General features: G+C 37.6%; 1 protein-coding gene across 8 annotated transcripts in view; it reads right to left on the bottom strand.

The window, feature by feature from the left end:
• The window catches only part of ZNF438 (zinc finger protein 438), a 185,082-nt gene that overhangs the window by 25,338 nt on the left and 138,301 nt on the right, over positions 1-21,443 (bottom strand). For all 8 annotated transcript variants that reach the window (XM_065921222.1, XM_065921226.1, XM_065921225.1 and 5 more), the window contains one exon: positions 8,107-8,174. In XM_065921222.1, the coding sequence (XP_065777294.1) occupies positions 8,107-8,174 (68 nt within the window). The remainder of the gene's footprint in view (positions 1-8,106; positions 8,175-21,443) is intronic.

Genomic DNA, 21,443 nt, shown 5'->3' with positions numbered 1-21,443 from the left:
GCCACGTTAACCACTAAACACAAAGCATCAAATTACAGTGGTTCTCATTGCTACTGTGCATTAAATGTGAGCACTGAAGAGCCAGAGTTCACAGTGAGAGTTGCTTTTGTAGCTTTACGGGGCTAAGAACTTGTAGCTGCTCTCAAATAACATATTTATTACTTGATTTCCTTCACATTGATAATATCAACACTGCACAGTTATTATATCAGGTTCCAAAAGAAGTTTTATTCTGCAACTTATTCTGAGATTTATATTGTGCTCTAAGAGTTTACAAAAGGCATTCCTACACAGCTGATCCTCATTTTCAGATTCTGTTATTTGTGAATTTACCTGCTTGCTAAAATTTATTTACAATCCCCAAATCTGAGTCACATTCCCAGTGGTGGTGGACACTCTGCCTTGCCTCAGCTCCCTTGGTATAAACAAGCGTTCTTTTTGCAGTCTACTTAGTGGCACCTTTTTTTGGTATTTTTTTCCCCACTGTTAGTGATTTCACTGTCTAAAACAGCTTTAGAGAATAGTGCTGATATGCTGTCCCGTGTTCCTACAGATTAGAAGAGTCTGATGCACCTAATGGAGAAAACATGTGTGTCAGATAAGTGTCGTTCATGCATGAGTTATAATGCTGTCTCTGTGAGGTCAATTCATGTCAAGGAATCAACAAGATACATTCAGTAAGGTGTCTTTGAACAGAAACGTACATAAAAGCAGTTTTTATATTGATAGATGAGAAAATGCTGTATTGTGACCAGAGACTCACAGGAACCTAACCCTGCATTTCCCCTTGGAGCCATGGTATCAGTCAGTTCAGTTCAGTTCAGTCGCTCAGTCGTGTCCGATTCTTTGCGACCCCATGAATTGCAGCACGCCAGGCTTCCTTGTCCATCACCAACTCCTGGAGTTTATTCAAATCCATGTCCATTGAGTTGGTGATGCCATCCAACCATCTCATCCTCTGTCATCCCCTTCTCCTCCTGCCCCCAATCCCTCCCAGCATCAGGGTCTTTTCCAATGAGTTAACTCGTCGCATGAGGTGGCCAAAGTACTGGAGTTTCAGCTTCAGCATCAGTCCTTCCAATGAACACCCAGGACTGCTCTCCTTTAGGATGGACTGGCTGGATCTCCTTGAAGTCCAAGGGACCCTCAAGAGTCTTCTCCAACACCATAGTTCAAAAGCATTAATTTTTCAGCATTCAGCTTTCTTCACAGTTCAACTCTCACATCCATACATGACCACTGGAAAAACCATAGTCTTGACCAGATGGACCTTTGTTGACGGAGTAATGTCTTTGCTTTTTAATATGCTTTCTAGGTTGGTCATAACTTTCCTTCCAGTAAGCATCTTTTAATTTCATGGCTGCAGTCACCATCTGCAGTGATTTTGAAGCCCCCAAAAAATAAAGTCTAACACTGTTTCCACTGTCTCCCCATCTATTTTCCATGAAGTGGTGGGACTGGATGCCATGATCTTAGTTTTCTGAATGTTGAGCTTTAAGCCAACTTTTTTACTCTCCTCTTTCACTTTCATCAAGAGGCTTTTTAGTTCTTCTTCACTTTCTGCCGTACGGGTGGTGTCATCTTCATATCTCAGGTTATTGGTATTTCGACCACAATCTTGATTCCAGCTTGTGCTTCTTCCAGCCCAGCTTTTCTCATGATGTCCTCTGCATATAAGTTAAATAAGCACGGTAACAATATACAGCCTTGACATACTCCTATTCTTATTTGGAATCAGTCTGTTCTTCCATGTCCAGTTCTAACTGTTGCTTCCTGACCTGCATACAGGTTTCTCAAGAGGCAGGTCAGGTGGTCTGGTATTCCCATCTCTTTAAGAATTTTCCACAGTTTATTGTGATCCACACAGTCGAAGGCTTTGGCGTAGTCAATAAAGCAGAAATAGATGTTTTTCTGGAACTCTGTTGCTTTTTCGATGATCCAGCAGATGTTGGCAATTTGATCTCTGGTTCCTCTGCCTTTTCTAAAACCAGCTTGAACATCTAGAAGTTCATGGTTCACGTAATGCTGAAGGCTGACTTGGAGAATTTTGAGCATTACTTTACTAACATGTGAGATGAGTGCAATTGTGCGGTAGTTTGAGCATTCTTTGGGGTTGCCTTTCTTAGGGATTGGAAAGAAAACTGACCTTTTCCAGTCCTGTGGCCACTGCTGAGTTTTCCAGATTTGCTGGCATATTGAGTGCAGCAATTTCACAGCATCATCTTTCAGGATTTGAAATAGCTCAACTGTTATTCCATCACATCCACTAGCTTTATTCGTAGGGAGCCATGGTATAGTATTAGTTAATTCAGTGTTCCTGTGACTTTACACAATGTAACTACTGTGAATGATGAGAATCAACAGTATCTTATCTCATTTGACTATTTCAGGGCAAGAATTATTATCCCCATTTGAAAGAAGAATGAAATGAAGCTCACTGATTTAGCCAAGATTATCGCAAAGAGATCCAACCAATCCATCCTAAAGGAGATCAGTCCTGGGTGTTCATTGGAAGGACTGATGCTGAGGCTGAAACTCCAGTACTTTGCCCACCTGATGCGAAGAGCTGACTCAATGGAAAAGACAATGATCCTGGGAAGGATTGGGAGGGGGTGGGAGGAGAAGGGGACAACAGAGGATGAGATGGCTGGATGGCATCACCGATTCGATGGGCATGAGTTTGAGTAAACTCCGGGAGTTGGTGATGGACAGGGAGGCCTGGCGTGCTGCGATTCATGGGGTCGCAAAGAGTCAGACACGACTGAGTGACTGAACTGAACTGAACAGAGCCCAGAGGCTTCCCAAGTGGCACAGTGGTAAAGAATTCAGCTGCTGATGCAAGAGATGCAAGAGATGTGGGTTTGATCCCTGGGTCAGGAAGATCCCCTGGAGTGTGGATCGCTGGGTCAGGAAGATCCCCTGGAGTGGAAATGGCAACCCACTACAGTATCTTGCCTGGGCAACTCCACAGGCGCAGGAGCCTGGGAGGCTACAGTCCATGGGGCCGCAAAGAGTAAGATGCAACTGAGACAGCACAGCGAAGAGCCCAGAAAAAAAGGGCAGAAGAACCAGAGTTCAGTTCTTAGCTTGGTGTTCTTTCCCCGGACTGAGAGCAGAGGGGAGGGAAGAAAAAACAGGAGAGGACCTTAGGAAACAGCCCCAGTACTATGTTCGAAGAATGAAACTGTGATTAGACAACAAGACAACAAACCATTTTCAGGTTAAATCCTCATAAACAGTAAAATGCTTGGAAAGACAGCCCAGCTTTATTCACTGAATCTGAGCTATAAGAGAGTGGACCATACTTTGGTTTCCTCTTCCCTCTTTGTTCCTTGCCTCTCCAAAGGCAATAAAATATTTTTTAAATAAACACATAGACTTGAGAACTTCAGCTTGGTGTTTCATTAAAAAACAGATTAAAATGTTTTCATAGCATCCAGGCAATAAGTTTTTTTTTTAAAATGAGAGTTTAAAGCATTTTTAAACAAAATTTAATATGTATTTGAGAAACCACTATATGCCAGGATACTTTAAAGCTCACCAAAGACAGAATATTCATGAAGAAGTTTATAAAGGACCTAACTGAGCAACTGAACACACATATACACACACATCCTGATATTAAGAATCTAAAATAAGTAAGATTATTTTCCTAAATTAAAATATATATATATATTATTAACTAGCTATTCCACATATTCCTTTAGTTGAAATGCTATATTCATTAATACCAAAACATTTACTTCTGTGAGATGTAAGTACATATTTTTATGTCTGTAAGACATAAGAATATATTTTTAGGTTGTGATATGATTAATTTTTTATAGTAGTTTATTGAATCAGAAAATGCAGGGTGTTTTTTTTTTACCAGCTTTAAATCTGAATTCACATGATAGACAGTAATGGTTATGGATTCACAGTTAAATAATGCAAAGGTTTTGAAAATTAGTAGGAGTTGTACAGAGCATGTTCAGCTAACTACAATGTTTCCAAAGGGGGTCATTAAGACCCACTACATCTTGCCTCAAAGCATCTGCCATTTTCTTAGCTCCATTTATTCTTACTCTTACTGAATAAAAACAGCACACACAATTCGATAAATATGTTTAAACAATATAAATGTTATGACAGAGCTGAGAAAAGTGTTAGAAGATTTCTGTAAGACCTTCCTACTTACAATCGTCTTACCTAGGAAACAGCAAGACTGAAGGGTGAAACTGGAAAAAGTCTTGGGAGCTCTGAATGACTCCAGCAAACAGCCCTCCCCTGGACCTAAGACTCTTTCCTGATGAGTGAAGAGTGGGACTTGTTTTAATTAACTGTATGGGGACTTAACACTCATGCTTAATTGGCAAACCACAGTCAACGTCTGCCAGGCACATAAAAAACATAAACTGTCCCTCTAAAACGACTATTTGGCAAGGTTGCTCATTTGTATGTTTCCTCATATCAATAACAAATCCATTTGCATTTTCAATCCCAATGGTGTTTTCTTTCCTTTAACAAAGTTACAGTATAGGTTACCACTGTAGCTGGCCTTAGCATGTAATTTTCCCCCTCCCCACCCCAGAAACATGGTTAATCACTTGCTACAGTTTGCTGTTTTCCAACACAAAATACATGTCCTTACATTTTTATTAGTTCCTCATTTGAAAATGTCAGACAAAAAAAGAAAGCTTTGGGAAAACCATAAATCTCCAAATCCAAAATATGAGAAGATAGAAAATTGTAACAAAATACATTTGATGAACTTCTGGAGATTCTGTAAATAATATTTTCACACAGAAAGTGATAATATCAACATTATTAAAATAGGGGAAAGCTTTTAACATAGTACAAACTATCTGAGTGATATTACAATGTTAAAATTCTTTATCCAAAATCAGGAAACATTTAAATAGAAGGCACTGGAATTTCTAATGAGTTTCATCTAGTTCTTGCCCAGCTTTAATCCATGTCCCTTGACCCCTAACCCCCACACTCTGTCTTCTACACTTGTGCTCATGTTCTGAGCAAACGCCATATTTGGTCATGTTTCCTGACCAGCCTCAAACTTCTGGCTCAATCAACTGTTCTCCAGGTACATCATATTCAGGTCTAATGCCGCATTTGTCATGCTTTATTCTGTTTGATTATATACATGTCTGTGTTCTACTAGGATTTTGTGTTTTATAATAACACAGTCTTCTGTCTGATTTATCTTTGGATCCCTCATAGCATCTGGCATAGTTCCTGGTAAGTACTGTCTTGGTGATCATTAAATCTGCTTCCATTATAAGAAATTTTGTTAGAGGATAGTAGATGATGCCATGGGTTTTCTTAAGCCCCACAACTCTGCTGTGATGTCCTACTTGAATTTCATACATCAGTGCATGTTGTGTTCGCATCCACAATGCTTACAAGTCTGAAATTCCAAAGTACCATATTTTATAGACAGCCATAAATCACTCAGTATTTAATTAATAAATGACATATGCTTAGCAAACTTCTCATGTTCCATAAGTGATTATATCTGATGAAAGAAATATAAACAAAGCCATAATTTAAAAATCTGGAATTTTTCTTTAAACAATATTAATAGCCATCTAGGACATACAGAAAACATTTGATAAATGAGTAAATTGAAGAATAACTGGGCAATTCTTAGGCCTCATCTGTATGATACTATTTTTTCTGAGCAATATAATTAACTTATATCTATTTTAATTAATTAATTATATAATTTCTCATGATACAAATTCTAATTTCTGCATACTTTGGATTGAAATGGCTTTTCATGCATGTGTGCTAAGTCGCTTGGTCATGTCTGATTTTTGGCAATCCCAGGGACTGTAGCCTACCAGGCTCCTCTGTCCATGGGATTCTCTAGGCAAGAATACTGGAGTGGGTTGCCATGCCCTTCTCAAGGTGATCTTCCTGACCCAGGGATCGAACCTGCATCTTCTGCGGCTCCTGCATTGCAGGCTGATTTTTATCACCAAGCACCAGGGAAGCCCGAAATAGCTTTAAGCATTCATATATTAAATTTAATTCAGGGTCACGCTTGGCCTCTGAAGGCTACAAGGCACCCATCCCAAGCAGGAGGGAGCTCTGCCCATCTCACTGCATCAGCCTCTAAAGGCGGAGGATGTTAATAACCACCATTAAGAACAAGAGCCGGCATCATCTCATAAAGGCCTGCTCTACAGCGAGCAATGTCTGGGGTGATTTACATATATTATCTCCTTTCATCTCCACATAACCTAGAGGGTAGGACTTACTATCTTCATTTTATAGATTTACAGATGAGAAAGTTAAGGTCAAGTGATGTACCCGAGGTTATGCAATTCGGGGGCAGACATGATTTTCAAACATCCCACACTCTTTATAGCTATGACACTACCTTTCACTTTGGCAGAGAACGTTTTCCAGCTAAGGATTCTTTAAAGCAAATTCCTTCCATGCACTAACAGTTACACCTTCCATTGCTGTTGCTGTGTAGTTGCTGCAGTCATGTCTGACTCTTTGTGACTCCATGGACTGCAGCTTGCTAGGCTTCTCATCCATGGGATTTCCCAGGCAAGAATACTGGAGTGGGTTGCCACTTCCTTCTCTAGGGGATCTTCCTGACCCAGAGATCGAACCCGCATCTCCTGCATGGCGAATTCTTTACTGCTGAGCCACCAGGGAAGCCCACATCTTCCACAAGCGAAGCCCAATTCTGAATCATTTAAAGGCATTTTTTTTTTTCTCGCACATGTATCAAAACTTCTCTTCTGTATGGAAGAGAATATACAGAGGCCTGGGAAAGACTTGAATTCCTCTTAAAGGTTAGGCTTTGTTTGCTCTGCATGCTGAGGAAAATTAAATTACTCTTTACTCAAAAATGATTATCTGTACCCGTAAACTGCTTTTCTAAAAGGTCCAGAGCTCTTGTTAAGAAATCATGATTTTCATTTTAAAAAATCATATGGGGGAGGGAATTTGTTTCTTTTACATTTCTTTTTTAAAATGGGTATATGGGAAGAAATAGGTCAAAAATGAATAAGAAAATACCCTCTCTGTACATGTATGTTGTGTGTGCACATGTGTGTATGAATATATATGTATATATGCTTGTATACATCTCTCTCACTAGAACACATGTCATTCTGCTTCATTAAAGTCAATACTCTGGGGCTTCCCTGGTGGTCCAATGGTTAAGAATACACCTGCCAGTGTAGGGGACCTGAGTTAGATCCCTGGTCTGGGAAGATCCCACACACTACAGAGCAACTAAGCCTGTGGGTCACAACTATTGAGCCCTTGCCCTAGAGGCCATGTTCCACAACAAGAGAAGCTACCACAATGAGAAGCTCGTGCACCACAACTACAGAGTAGCCTCCACTTGCTGCAACTAGAGAAAGCCCACTCATAGAAACAAAGACCCAGTGTGGCCAAAGATAAACAAATTTTTAAAAAATATTTCTTAAAAATACCAAAGTTTTTTGTTTTTTTTTTAAAGCCAATACTCTGCAACCTCGTTTAACATCTACTAACACCAGTTAGCTGCTGGCTGATGGCCTGGGCTCTGCAAATTTTGTGTGGAATGAGATGACCCTACTCTCAGTAAAGGGGTTCAGTTCAGTTCAGTTCAGTCGCTCAGTCATGTCCAAATATTTGCAACCCCATGGACTGCAGCATGCCAGGCTTCCCTGTCCATCACCAACTCCTGGAGCTTACTCAAACTCATATCCATTGAGTCAGTGATGCCATCCAACCATCTCATCCTCTGTCATCCCCTTCTCCTCCTGCCTTTAATCTTGCCCAGCATCAGGGTCCTTTCCAATGAGTCAGTTCTTCGCATCAGGTAGCCAATTGGAGTTTCAGCTTCAATATCAGTCCTTCCAATGAATACTCAGGACTGATTTCCTAATCTCCAGTAAAGAAGTGTCATTTATAAACCATGGTTCCATAGACACTCAAGGAATTTACCAAAATAAATAAACTTTCTTATATAATTAGAAATTTTGTTCTTAGTTCCAGAAATAAGTTACCCTTTGATTAGTGGGCAGTGACATTAAATGTATCAATTAAAACTCCTTACAACACACACATTACCATTTTCCCTGGCACAGCTTATCTTACCTTGATCTTGTGGTGGTACTGAAAATGAACTCTGCATTATGATGTCGTTGACTTGAATAACAGCTGTCCTAGAAACAACCAAGACAAGTAATAATTAGGAAAGAGCTGAGATGCCATGTTAAAATGTACAAAAACATAAATTGCAAGCTTTTTCTAAAACAAAAAGTCTTCTTATTTATACCTATATGAGTAACAAGAAATGGACTGAACTATTACAAACTAAAGTTTTATTCCTTTCTCATTTTTATAGACACAGGATTTTACTGACTGCTCAGGTGTGGGTTTGGAGGAGTAATGTGATACATTGAGAGTGAATTGTATCTGCCTCCCTCCCCTCCTGGTGTCAGGGAAATGTGCAAGTAGGCAAAGCTGAGGTTCCCTAAATATGTCTTGCCTGATAACTATATTTTAGGTTCTGCTTAAGAAATAACTAAAATGTTTAACAATGTAGGTAAAGGAACTATAACTACAATATAATCATTTGATGAAACATAATTCAGTCATTAAAATGCAATTTTGAAGATTACGCAGCAGCATGGTAAATACCGATGATATAATATACTGGATGAAAACACCAAATGACCGACACACTAGGATTACAACTAAAAAACAAAGGCACAGAAAAATGCATGACAGGAAATATGTTAATATGTATATTTGGGTTTTTTTTGGTGATGTAATTAGAGTTGTTTTCCGTTCCATTTCAGCTATTTTCCAAATTATCTAGAATGTGGGTTCCATATTAATAAGCTATGCAAATGTGTATATAAATAAGACAAAGTCCTTGGACTTTTTGTGCACTTCAAACACTGCCATGTTTCTAAATATGATGCCAAAGACAAAGTCATTAAGGTAAAGACTGATGAATTTTTCCATTGAAAATTTTAAATGTTTTTAAAGTAGAAAACTAGATAAAATAAAAGGGCATGACTTCTACTTCCAGCCAAGACTGAATAACAGGCCAGATTTTCCCTCCTTCCTGAAACAATCAAGACACAAACAAAATACATGAAACAATATTTCAAAACAGTGAACCTCAGGTCACAAAGACTGATCTTTGAGAAAGAGAAAACATTTGTTTTCTGTCACCCACATTACAGGAAAGGAAAATGTTGATGGAAATTTCCAGAGTAATGAAGAAAACAGCTGAAGAGAGAAGGAAAGAAAGCAATGAAGAGGGTCCTTATCAGGTATTCACTTCTGCACTTATCAGCACATACCATGGAGGAAATCCTCCCACCCGAGGCCGGGAAAGATCCAAAGAGCCCAACACTCACGGAAGAACAGGTGTATCACCTGTTCTCACCAGTCAGACTGGAAAACCTCCTAAGTCATGGGACACTGGGCAGAGTGTGAAGGAGAATCTTGCTTTAGTAAGGGGGAATAATTGACCCTATTCCAAGCATTTCTTTGGTTTTATAAAACATATCTTAAAGAGAGACTGAAAAGGATCAAACTATTTCCAAGTGTTGTAACTGTGTATTAAGAACAAAGCTCAAAAATATTTATAGAAAAACAAAAATATCCATCATCCAACAAAGTAAAATTCAGAATGTCTGACATCTGACAAAGAATTATCAAAGAGGTAGGAAAATGCAAGTGATGGTGAAAAAAATAATAACTGATCCTGATCTGACATAGATGTTAGAATTAGCAGACAAGGACATTAAGTGTATAACCTGTATTTCATATGTTCAAAAATTTAAGTATGAACAGGAAAGATGTAAAAATGACCCAAATAAAGTTTCCAGAGATGTAAATTATAATACATAAAATTAAAAAGTACACTGGATAGGATTATCAGCATATTAGACATGTTGGAAGAAAAATATTGGAAAACTTGGAGGCATAGAAATTGAGACTATCCAATATGAAACTCAGGAAAAAAGGAGTGAAAAGAAAAAAACAAAAACGAACCAGATCATCAGGACAGATCATCATTTGCGCTCTAGGACAACTTTAAGCCACCTAATAGATCCAGTAACTGGAGAAGAATGACATGGAAAGTAAAAAAAATTATTTTTTAAGAAACAATGGCAGAAACTTCCAAATCTGAATAAAGCTATAAACATATCCAAAAAGCTAAAAACAAACAAACAAACAAACCCTAAGGCACAAGAAACATGTAAACTACACCAATGAATATCATGACCAAATTGTTCAAAACTACTGAAAAAAGGAAAAATTTAAAGTGAGACGATGCAACTGAGAAGAGAAGTGGAGCAGCATGTTTAAAGTACTGAAAGAAAAAAAATCTGTAATCTAGATCTATGTTCATAGAAAGTATTCTTCAAAAATAAAAGAGAAACAAAGTCATTTTTGTTCATACAGAAGCTAAAGGAATTCATTATGAGCCCACCCAAACTACAAGGAATGTAAAATGATGTCTTTTAAGCAGAAGGAACAGGATAGCTGATTAGAATATAGATCTATACACAGAAAGGAATATTTTGATATAGAAATAGGAACTTCATGGTAACCATATAAGGTTTTGTCTTGATACTCAAATTTCTTTAAAATATAACAATTTAAATGAGAGAGGTGACACCACTACAGATATCACTGCTATTTAAAAATACCTGGCAATACATTTGATAATTTAAATAAAATGAATAATTATTCTGAAAGACACAAGCTACCAAAGCTCATTCAAAATGTGAGTCCTGTATTTTCAAAGAAATCAAATTTTTAGTTAAAATCACCCCTCAAAGAACTCTAGGTCCAGAAAGTTTCTTTGGAGAATTCTACTGAATATTTAAGGAAGAAATAATACCAATTATAAACAAATTCTTCTGGAAAACTGAAAAGGAGGGAATGGTAACTACCTAATTCTATGAGCCAGCATTATCCAGACACCAAAATCAGACAAAAAGCCACAAGAAGGAAAGAAACCTCCAGACCAAAATCTCTCCTTAACACATTATGCAAAAACTTCAAATCAAATCCAACGTGACACACCTTGACCATGTAAGGTTATCCTGGGAATGCACACTTGTTTAATATTCAAAATCAATGTAATTCACTGTATTTGTGAAGTGAAAAAAGGAAAACTGTATGATCCTAACAATAGATGCAGAAAACACATGTGACAGAATCCAACATCCATTCCTTAAAAAATGATCATTTAGAAAAGTAAGAATAGAAGGAAACTTCCTCAACTTGGTAAAAGGATATCTATGAAAAATCTACAGCTAATATCATGCCAAACAGAAAAGAACTGGATACCTTCCCTCTAAATTTACAAACAAGAGAAGGATATCTACTATTACAACGTTGATTCAATATTGTATTGGAAGTTCCAGCCAGTGCAATAAAACGAAAATGAATAAAATGCATCCATATTGAAAAACAAGACATAAAACAGTCTTTATTTGCAGATGGAATGATTGTCTATGTAGAAAATTCAATGGAATCTATAAAAATAACTGAGTTTAACAAGCTTAAAGAATATAAGACCAATATACAAAAATCAATTACATTTCATATACAAGTAACAATCAGAAACTGAAAGAATAAATCAGAAAATAAAATTTAAAATACTATTTGTAATGACATCAAAAATATGAAATAACTAAGGGTAAATCTAACAAAAAGATGTAAAATACTGAAAACTACAAAACAATGGTAAGAGAAAATTTTAAAGACCTAAGTGAATGGAGAGATACGTACTATGTTCATAGGTCAGAAGACTTAATATTGTTAAAATGGTAATTCTCAGCAAACAGGTGTTATGGATTCAATATAAGCTTAATAAAAATACCAACAGACATTTTGTAGAAATTCACATGGAAATGCAAAGAACTTAGGATAGCCAAAATCATTTTTAAAAATAAGACAAAAGTGGAAGGAAAATACTACGCTAATTTCAAGATTACTATAAAGCCGAAAGTATGAAGACAGTTTAAAGATAAACAAACAGATCAATGGAACAGAATAGATTCACACGTATGTGGCTGATTGATTTTTCATGAAGGTGCAGAGGGAAATCAACACAGACTACTGGACATCCATATGCAAAAAATGACAACAACACTGTGAGACCACACAGAAATCCAAAGGGCATCACATATCCGAATGGAAAACCTAAAACTACAAAACTCCCAAAACACTCTGGTTTTTTATCATGCAAAGATATCTTGTATAGGACATCTAAAGCATAATCCACAGAATAGTTAACTAATACGTAGACTTCAAAATTAAAGACTTCTGCTCTTTAGAAAACACTATTAACAGAAGGAAAAAACAAGTCACAGAGTGGGAGAGAAATAAGTGTAAATAATACATATAGAAAAACCTTATATCCAGAATAAAGTACTCTGAAAGCTCAATAATAAGAAAACAAACATGCAATTTAAAAGACAAGCAAAAGATCTAAAGAAATATTTCACCAAAAAAAAAAAGATGTGGCTTGCAAATAAGGACATAAAAAGATGCTCAACATCATTAGTTATTAAAGAAATGTAAATTAAAACCACAAAGAGATACAGTCACACACCTATTAGAATGGCTAAAAAAATTTTGAAGACTATACCAAGTGCTGACAAGAATGAAGAGGAAGTGGAAGTCTTATACCCTACTGGTGGTAATGTAAACTGGTACAATTACGTAGAAGAAAGTTGGGCATTTTCTTCATAAGATAAAGATACACCTATCATATGATTCAGCCAATCCCTTCCTACTTATTCAAGAGAAAAAAAGATCATGTTCACAAAGAATGTTCACAGCAGCTCTATTTATACTAGCCCCAGACCTGAAGCAATCCAAATGTTCAACAACAGGTGAGAGTTTAAACAAACTGTGGTATATCCATTCAATGTAACACTCCTTGGCAATGTAAAGGGATAAATTACTGATCTGCACTACCATATGGATGAATCTGCAAAAACATCATGCTGTATGAAAGAAGACAGACAAAAGAGGGTATATATTTTATGATCTTAGTTTTATAAACTTTTAGAAAAGGCATATTATAGTGACAAAAAGGTGATTAATAGTTGCCTGGGCACAAGGAGACAAGGAGGGTTGGAATGAAGTACCCACTTGGTCCTGAGGAACATATATCCACCCATTAGGATGAACAACATATTCATTATCTTGATTGTGGTGACAGTGTCACAGGTATTACTTATATACAGCAAACTGCATCACATTGCACTTTAAATATGTGTAATTTTTGTATGCCAGTTACATGTTAAAATAGCTGTCAAATATTAAGGCAAATTTACTGGGAAAAATTAGAAAACTCACAGCAGATATATAGTTATACAGTTATTCATTTAACAGTCTTTGAGGTGTGACTATACAAGGACATTTTAGACATGGTCCTTGTGCTTGGATCTGGTGTAAATAAATTAATGAGAAAGCACTCCATAAACCACAAAACTAGTAGACTTCAGAAACTATCAAAGAGGACAAACTAGTAATCATCAGAATGTTCAGCTTGACTAATAATCAAATAAATGCAAATTTCAAAAATAAAATTTCTTTGCCTACAAATTGGCAAAAACAAACAAAATGCATGCTTGGAAAAAGTCTGCAGAGATGTACACGCAAACTGGGGGGTATTTTTGCAAGATGCATTCTATGCCTTACAGTTCTGCACTCCTTTCGATCCAGACTGTCCTTACCCTTCAGAAAATCATGATAAATGTGCAGAGCTATATACTACCATCTTCACTGTCATCATCCTCATTACCTTTTTAAAATTCTTCAGGGTACCATTTAATATACACACAAAATATAAAGTCCCTAAGTAAATTAGGACATATATATCTATCTTTATAATGAAACTATTATAAAGACTGTTTCTTAAAATATTTAAAATTATGAAAAATGCTTACTACACATTTTTGTATGAGAGGGGTTGGTTACAGAGTGGTATGGTTCAATTATTTCCCCCAACATTCACAAAAGAGAAACCACCAAACAATAAAAGTGGCTATCTCTGAGTGAGGAATTAAATTGCTATTTAACTTTTCCTTTTTTCTTTTTTGTAGTTTTGGCTGAGCTGGGTCTTCATTGCAGGACATGGGCTCGCTAGTTGCAGTGCCCAGGTTTCTCTAGTTGTGGTGCGCAGGCTCGGTAGTTGCCTCATGTGAGCTTAGGTGCCCTGCAGCATGTGGCATCTTAGTTGTCTGACCAGGGATCGAACCTGCATCCCCGGCACTGGAAAGTGGATTCTTAACCACTAGACCATCAGGGAAGCCCTTTAACTTTACTTATCCTTATGGATATATTACTAAGTTTCCCCAGTGAAAAAATACTATCTTTGCAACTGACAAAAAAGCAGAACAAAAAGTTTTAATTGCTTTGGAATGCTATATTAGATAAGGATTGCCATTAAAATACTTTCAACTATACACCCCCAATATCATGGTATTTAAAATAGGGAATTCACTAAAATGGAGTTTGTTATCTTCTGCCACATAAAACATGATAGTACTTAATTCTATTGTAATTATGAAAAATGAAAAAATTGTGTAATAAATACACCTAATGCTTATTTTTAAAAAGCACCTGAATAATCAAAATATTGTATCCTCTGATTGGGTTGGAAATAAAAGGTCATTATATAAATGTTCTAGAGGAAAAGATACATTAAAAAGTCACTTAAGTTCTATCAGCATTTTTCAAATATTACACAAGTAAAGCCAAGGCCATCTTGACTCAGGGTACCATGATACAGCACTAGCAGCCACTGTGTCCTTCACAGTCCAGAGAATCTCTGATTATTGTAACCTGGCTTTTCTTACTTGCATGCTGAAAAGTACATTAAGTAGAAAAATCTATCGGAAAGGAACAAAAATTAAAGAACGCAATGAACGAACACCATCGATTATAGCAAGACAATATAATATGCTTTATAAATCACTCATATGGTTACTTTTCATTTTAGTTAATATGTCATTTTTAAACTGAGTTGATTAAAAATGAAAATTAGGTGAATTGGTTATATGAGAAGTGACAGCTCAACGGTGCTAGAAATGGATACCTTCCATTTATTCCTGGTTGAGGAAACCTAAGGTACATCATGCCTTCTCATTGCTATGCTGCCTTGACAAGGTTCCTAAAAATACATTTAGAAAGAATCTTACACGAAAAAATCTTAAATGAAAAACCTTTGCTCCATGCTCAATAAGCTTATTACCATTAACCCAGAGTGGGAGTATGTGTTTAAAAGTATGTTCTTGTGTGTGTATTTGGGCACCACTCAGAGAGGTGCAATGTCAAGTTACTCTAGATTATTAAGGAAACTTAATATTATCTGATTAATTTTAGGGAGTTACTTCCAGGGGAACTATTTCCTACAGAATAAACATTGCTATTCAGATAGATGCCATAACATAATGACTTTGGTCAGAAGAACATAAAGCATGAAAACATTGAACAAGGTGAAAAAGTCTTTGGGTGTATAGCCATTGGTAACTTGTAACCGGCTCTTCTTTATATATTAAGATAACGCTACTGACCTACCACTGACTAGGCAGCTGTTCTTCTCCCAGGCCTTCCTCCACTTTTGATTTTACAATGATCTTGTGGCTCTGGATTTTAAAGCACTGCACAGTGATTGGCCCACAGATTTTAGGTTTGAGGCTAGAGCTAGAGTTGGTGAATTTACAGAAAACACCTTCCTCTCTTCTTCACTGAGTGCTTACTACTTATTGGACCTACAAAGTGATACAAATACACAGACACACACCCCTTTATCCTCACGAGAGAATCAGCACTGTCAGAATCTTTCAAGCAAAAAACTGAGGCCCAAAGAAATTAAGTAACTTGTTCAGGGTCACTAGGATGAGTCAGAACCAATTCTCCAGGTGTGTCTGGTTCTTAAACTCATATACACACTCCTATTTTACTGCGTTCAGTCTTCCTTCCCCACCATCTTGCCTCCACTTTTCTCTCTCATGAACGCCTGTACAAGTGTGTACCAAGTCAATGGAAATAGAGAGAGAAGGTTTGTTACTGGAAATCAGAATTAAAGGAAGATCAGTGAAAGAAAGAATGGGAACAAAGGAAAAGGGAAAAAGTGAGTTAGATAAGCTGGGAAATGAAAGAACTCAGCAGGAAATGATAGTAATCTTGAAATATTTGAAAGTCATCTTGAAACATCTGAAGAGAAGTGACATGGAAGAAGGATGAGAGGAATCCTATGTAACCTGAGTGCACAGTCCAACCAGGAAGGGAGACCAGTTACAAGGAAACAAATGTCATGTGAACACAAGGCAGCACTTGCTGTGACCACTTATACTCCACCATGGAAACTACTCCGTAACGTGCTGTATGAAACACTGAACTCTGTCACTGCAAACGCTGAAGGAGAAGCTGACTTGAAGCTGTTCTAACCAGCCCTAAGAACTGTCATCATAGACTTCAGGAGCATGGCAGGAAAGGACTCAGAGAGGCTGTATAACCCCAGACATCATCTAAGTGAAAAAGCCGCCTTTTCTTTTTTTTTTTTTAACTGAATTAAGGAAAGGGTCATGACCCAGTGGAGGAAATGGAAGGAACAGCCTGAATAAACCTGTGAAGTATTCAGGGCTGCTCTTGTCCTTTTTCAGACCTGGGTATTGTTTGAAAATGTTTAATGCATTTGAGGATGAATTTTCCTACCCTGTTTAATTTCATGCGCCCATTATATTTCACTATTTTAAGAAAACTTTTCAAATCAACTTTACTGAGGTATAATTTACATACAGCAAACATATATATCTGTGTAGCAATCAGTCTTTTTTCTACATTTTATAATGTTTTGATACAGTAGGGGCTGGCTGGCTGGACAGAGTGCCCCTTCTGCTGTTCTTGTTTTGTCGCTAAGGTGGGTCCGACTCTGCGACCCCACAGACTGTAGCCCGCCAGGCTCCTCTGTCCATGGGATTTCCCAGGCAAAGAGTGGGCTGCCACTGGGGATCTTCCTGACCCAGGGATCAAACCCACATCTCCTGCATTGGCAGGTGGATTCTTTACCACTGAGTCACCAGGGAAGCATGCCACTTCCAGGGCTAGATAATCCTAGACAAACCCTGGGGAGCACACCTTTCAATGACAATACCATATCCCCAACTCCCTCCTCTATGGAACTTCACACGTGAGTCAACATTTCCCTGGGCTTCAGCCACCCCAGGACCAAGCACTGGACAACTAGGACTATCATGCAGCCTGAAACCACTGAAATTGTTCAAACTAGGCAATCTAAAATGATCTCTCTTGCCCTACCTTGCCTTTCCCAGGGAGACCACGATAAAGGCACCAGGCCAGACTTGCCCATTCCTCCTCCCCGTTGACCAGCCCTGGAACCTCCCATGTGGCCCTGAATGCCTGGCACACCCCCTCTCTTGGGAACTGTAAGTAATAACTTCTTCTTTCAAAGGCAGTTGGCTCTGTCTGTAACCCTACCATACCAGATGAAAACAAAATCCCAGGTATGTTACAAGAAATATAGACATGAACATCAAAAGTCCCCTCATTACCTGAAAGAGTCCCCTTGTGTTCTTTTATGGTCAATCCCCACCTTTCTTCCCTGGCCCCAGGCAACTATTGATGCTTTTTGTTACCATGAATTTGCTTTGCCTGTTCTAGAATTTTGTATCATTTCCTATAAATCAAACAGTATGTATCCTTTTATTATGTGGATCAGTAGATCATTTCTTTCTGTTGCTGAATGGATTCCATCCTACAACCAGAATGCAATTTGTCCATCCATTCACCCATGGCTGAGCATCTGAGTTGTGATCAGTTTTCGGCTCTCATGAATAAAACTGCTATAAATATTTGTGTCCGAGTCTTTGTGTAAATAAACATGTTCATATCTCTAGGGTGAAACTGCCTAGCATGAAACTGCTGAGTGGTATAACTACAAGCAACTGCCTGTTTTTTAAAGCAGCTGTACTATATTTCATTGATTTTAAAAAAAAATAGCCTTTTTAAAGCACTGATAGAATTCAAGTTTCTTAAGATTTTTATATAAATAAGAGGACCCAGTATCTTAAAGCTCAATTTTATCAAAATAATATAATCATGGGAAGGGGGATTGGGATGGGGAATACATGTAACTCCATGGCTGATTCATGTCAATGTATGACAAAACCCACTGAAATGTTGTGAAGTAATTAGCCTTCAACTAATAAAAAAAAAAAAAAGAAAGAAAAAAGAAAAAAAAATAATAATATAATCTTACGGTACTCAAATTCTGACTAATTTGCTCAGTTATAACCAAATGCTTATTCCTATCCCAATCTGTATTTAAGAAACAAATAATTTTAAGAAACAAATATTATAAAATTCTCAAATTGGTGGAAAAGAATTAGAACAGGTGAAAGAAAATCTACAGCATAAATTCTGACCCACTTTGAAAATTAACTGCTTGTATTAATATCTGCATTAATATCTTTGACAATCTTCCTCCCCACAAATGGTTGCACACTGCTAAAGAGTTCAATAAAACAGTGCCTCTTTAAATTCAGATATTTCTGAATGTCAGCCAATAAATGGTTCACAGAGTCATCCTGGGGGACTAGTTTATTTAAGACCCTCTGAGGCAACTTTTTTTTTTTTAATACAAACTTATTTTTATTTATTTATTTATTTTTGCTGCGCTGCAACAGCTTACAGGATCTTAGTTCTCCAACCAGGGCTTGAACCCAGGCCACCACAGTGAAAGCCACTGTCCTAACCACCTCCAAAGGCTAACTTTTGTAGTGTTACTCCCCAGTCCGGATTCAGTAAACACTGTTGACTCCCTGTTGAAGGCTCCGTTACACTCCTAGATCTACTGTTAACAAAACCACCACAAACTAGACAGCTTAACACAGCAGAAGTGTACCCTCTCACAGGGGACTCGAAGTCGAGGATCAAGATGTTGGTGGGCCATGCTCACTCTGAAGACTGTGGGGGAGAATCAGTCCCACACCTCTCTCCCAGCTTCTGGTGGCATCTAAGTTCCAGTGGCTGCATCACTGCAGTGTCCACCTCTGCCTTCACATGGCTTCCTCCTTTGTGTGTCCTTTCCTCTTTCTATGACACCAGTCATTGGGGTTAGGGTGTGCCTTAATTGAGCCAACTTTTCTACCGAGAGTTGGGGAAAGTCTGGCAGTCACCCAATTTCCCCTGATTTTAGACCTGTTGCTTCATGAGTATCACTAGATACTCACTGCTGTTCCCCAACCAAAAGCCTAAAAGACAAGGCTGACCTTTAATTTTCAGGAACCCATTCTAGTCCCATCTCAGCTGTGCAATGCATTCAAAAATTGTAGAAGGATCCACAAACCAAGTAGGGAGATGTATGTTTTTAACCAAAATGTCTTACCCATGTGACCCTGAACAAGTCACTGAATCTTTTTGTCTGTTTCAGTTTCCTTATGTTAGAAAGGGAGAGATAATATTACTTAACCCATTTGGCTGATGAAAGGATTAAACTAGAATACTATGTGTTGACAATACTTGGTTAAAAAAAGAACTAATTAAAAAACAATTATTACTTATGGTAGTCAAGTTCTGCAGGATTCTTCCAAAAGAAAAAAAAAAAAAGGTTACTATTATCTCTGGCATTTCTAAGAAAAACAAAGGAATATACTAGAATAGACTTTGAAATACAAATCATATCATTTTCCATGGTAAGATCTAATCATTTACCCTCGTAAAGTGGGAGTACACACAGATATCTGTGCTTTTTCACATGTGCTCCACACATGACCGGGCCAGGCAGGTTACAGTATTTAGCAGGGCATTCTTCTACCTTAATAAAAATCTACCAGGAAAGTATGTTCTAGCCTTAGATCTTTTTTTTCTCCCTTCACAGATTTTCTATAAAACTACTTTAACTCCTGAGACTCTAACCACACCTATAAATTTCTATTTCTAGTTTCCAAATTCCAGGGTGAAATGTTCTCAGCTTACCATTATACACAGCTCCACTTGACTACCTGCAAACTAAAGGCAGTTCCTGCCTCCAAAATGAAATTTTTTCAAATTCATTGAGGTGTAATTAAATGACAAACAAAGTTGTATGTGCTGAATGTGTACAATGTGATGACACAGGCGGACTTTGTGAAATGGTTACCATAGTCAGGTAATTGGCCATCACCTCACATAGTTACTTTCCCCACCCCACCCCCCGTGGTGAGAATACTTAAGTTGTGGTAAGAACATTTAAGGTTTACTCTCTTGGCAGATTTCAAGAACACGAGACACGGTATTACTAGCTGCAGTCACCATGCTGTACATTAGATCCCCAGGATTTATTCATCTTATCTTCCCCAGAAATAAGCACTTTGAATTCTTAGAGCTGACTGTTCTGGTATTTATACCTCCATTCTGTCAACAACATGCTTATAATCTTATTTGACTGTTCAGTGTTAGGCAGTATCTACTGGTGACCCACCGTGAAAGAGGAAGATTTATCTATATTGCTATCCTCAATCAACAACATGCTTGCTCAATAATTTTTCTGAGCATAGAATTCCAAGTTGAAATTTCCACCATCTTCTGGTTTCCAATGTCGCTGTTAAGGAAACTGAAGCTATTTGTGATCCTTTATATGCAATCTGGTTTTTTTTTTTTTTTTTTCCTTTATGGAAACAAAGTTTAGAAATTTCACAGTGAAGTGTCTTAGCCTATTTTCAACCATTTGCCAAGTAGCTGGTGGGTCTTTCCAATCTGGAAACTCTAGATCTTGGGACATTTTCTTCAATTATTTTTCTGAGACTTCCTAATATATTTTTCTCTGTTCTTTTCCCCTTGAACTCTTCTTATTCAGATGTTTACCCTCCTTGGATTGTTAAACCTCTTTTCCCTTTTTTACATGTTTTACTTCTTTTATTTTTGCTCTTTCTGGAAAAATCCCTTAACTTTAGCTTTTAGTGTTTTAATTGAGTTCCCCTGGACATCTTTACCCAGTAGTCTGTGAAGGGTCTTTTTCATGCAGATCTAATGATTATCATGTTTTCCCCAGGTTTCAAGTCCATCAGTGGCTTCTTGTTGTCCACAAGATACAGCCAGACCTCTTCAGTCCAGCACTCGAAGCTTTCACACCCTAGCCTGTGTGGCTGTCACCCCTGCATTTGTTAAGAGCTGCATCTCAACAGTCAGGTTATAGGCCAGCTCTCAGTCACCTCCACGATTCTTCATGCAATCACCTTCTTGCCCCTGCCTTGCTACATAATTCCTACTCACTTCCTCCACAATGTCTACCTGGCCAATTCAAGATATTTCCATTGATCTGTCCGTTATCCTTCAACACACTTTCACTGGCTCTCTTAGGACGTAGCATCTGTTTAACTCTGTCCATATTCCCTTTAAATTTGCAAGTTTTATGACGTCAGGGACAAAAATACCATATT

This window comes from Muntiacus reevesi, chromosome 2 (genome assembly GCF_963930625.1).
Source record: "Muntiacus reevesi chromosome 2, mMunRee1.1, whole genome shotgun sequence".
Lineage (NCBI taxonomy): Eukaryota > Metazoa > Chordata > Mammalia > Artiodactyla > Cervidae > Muntiacus > Muntiacus reevesi.
This window is presented reverse-complemented; position numbering and strand designations above follow the sequence as displayed.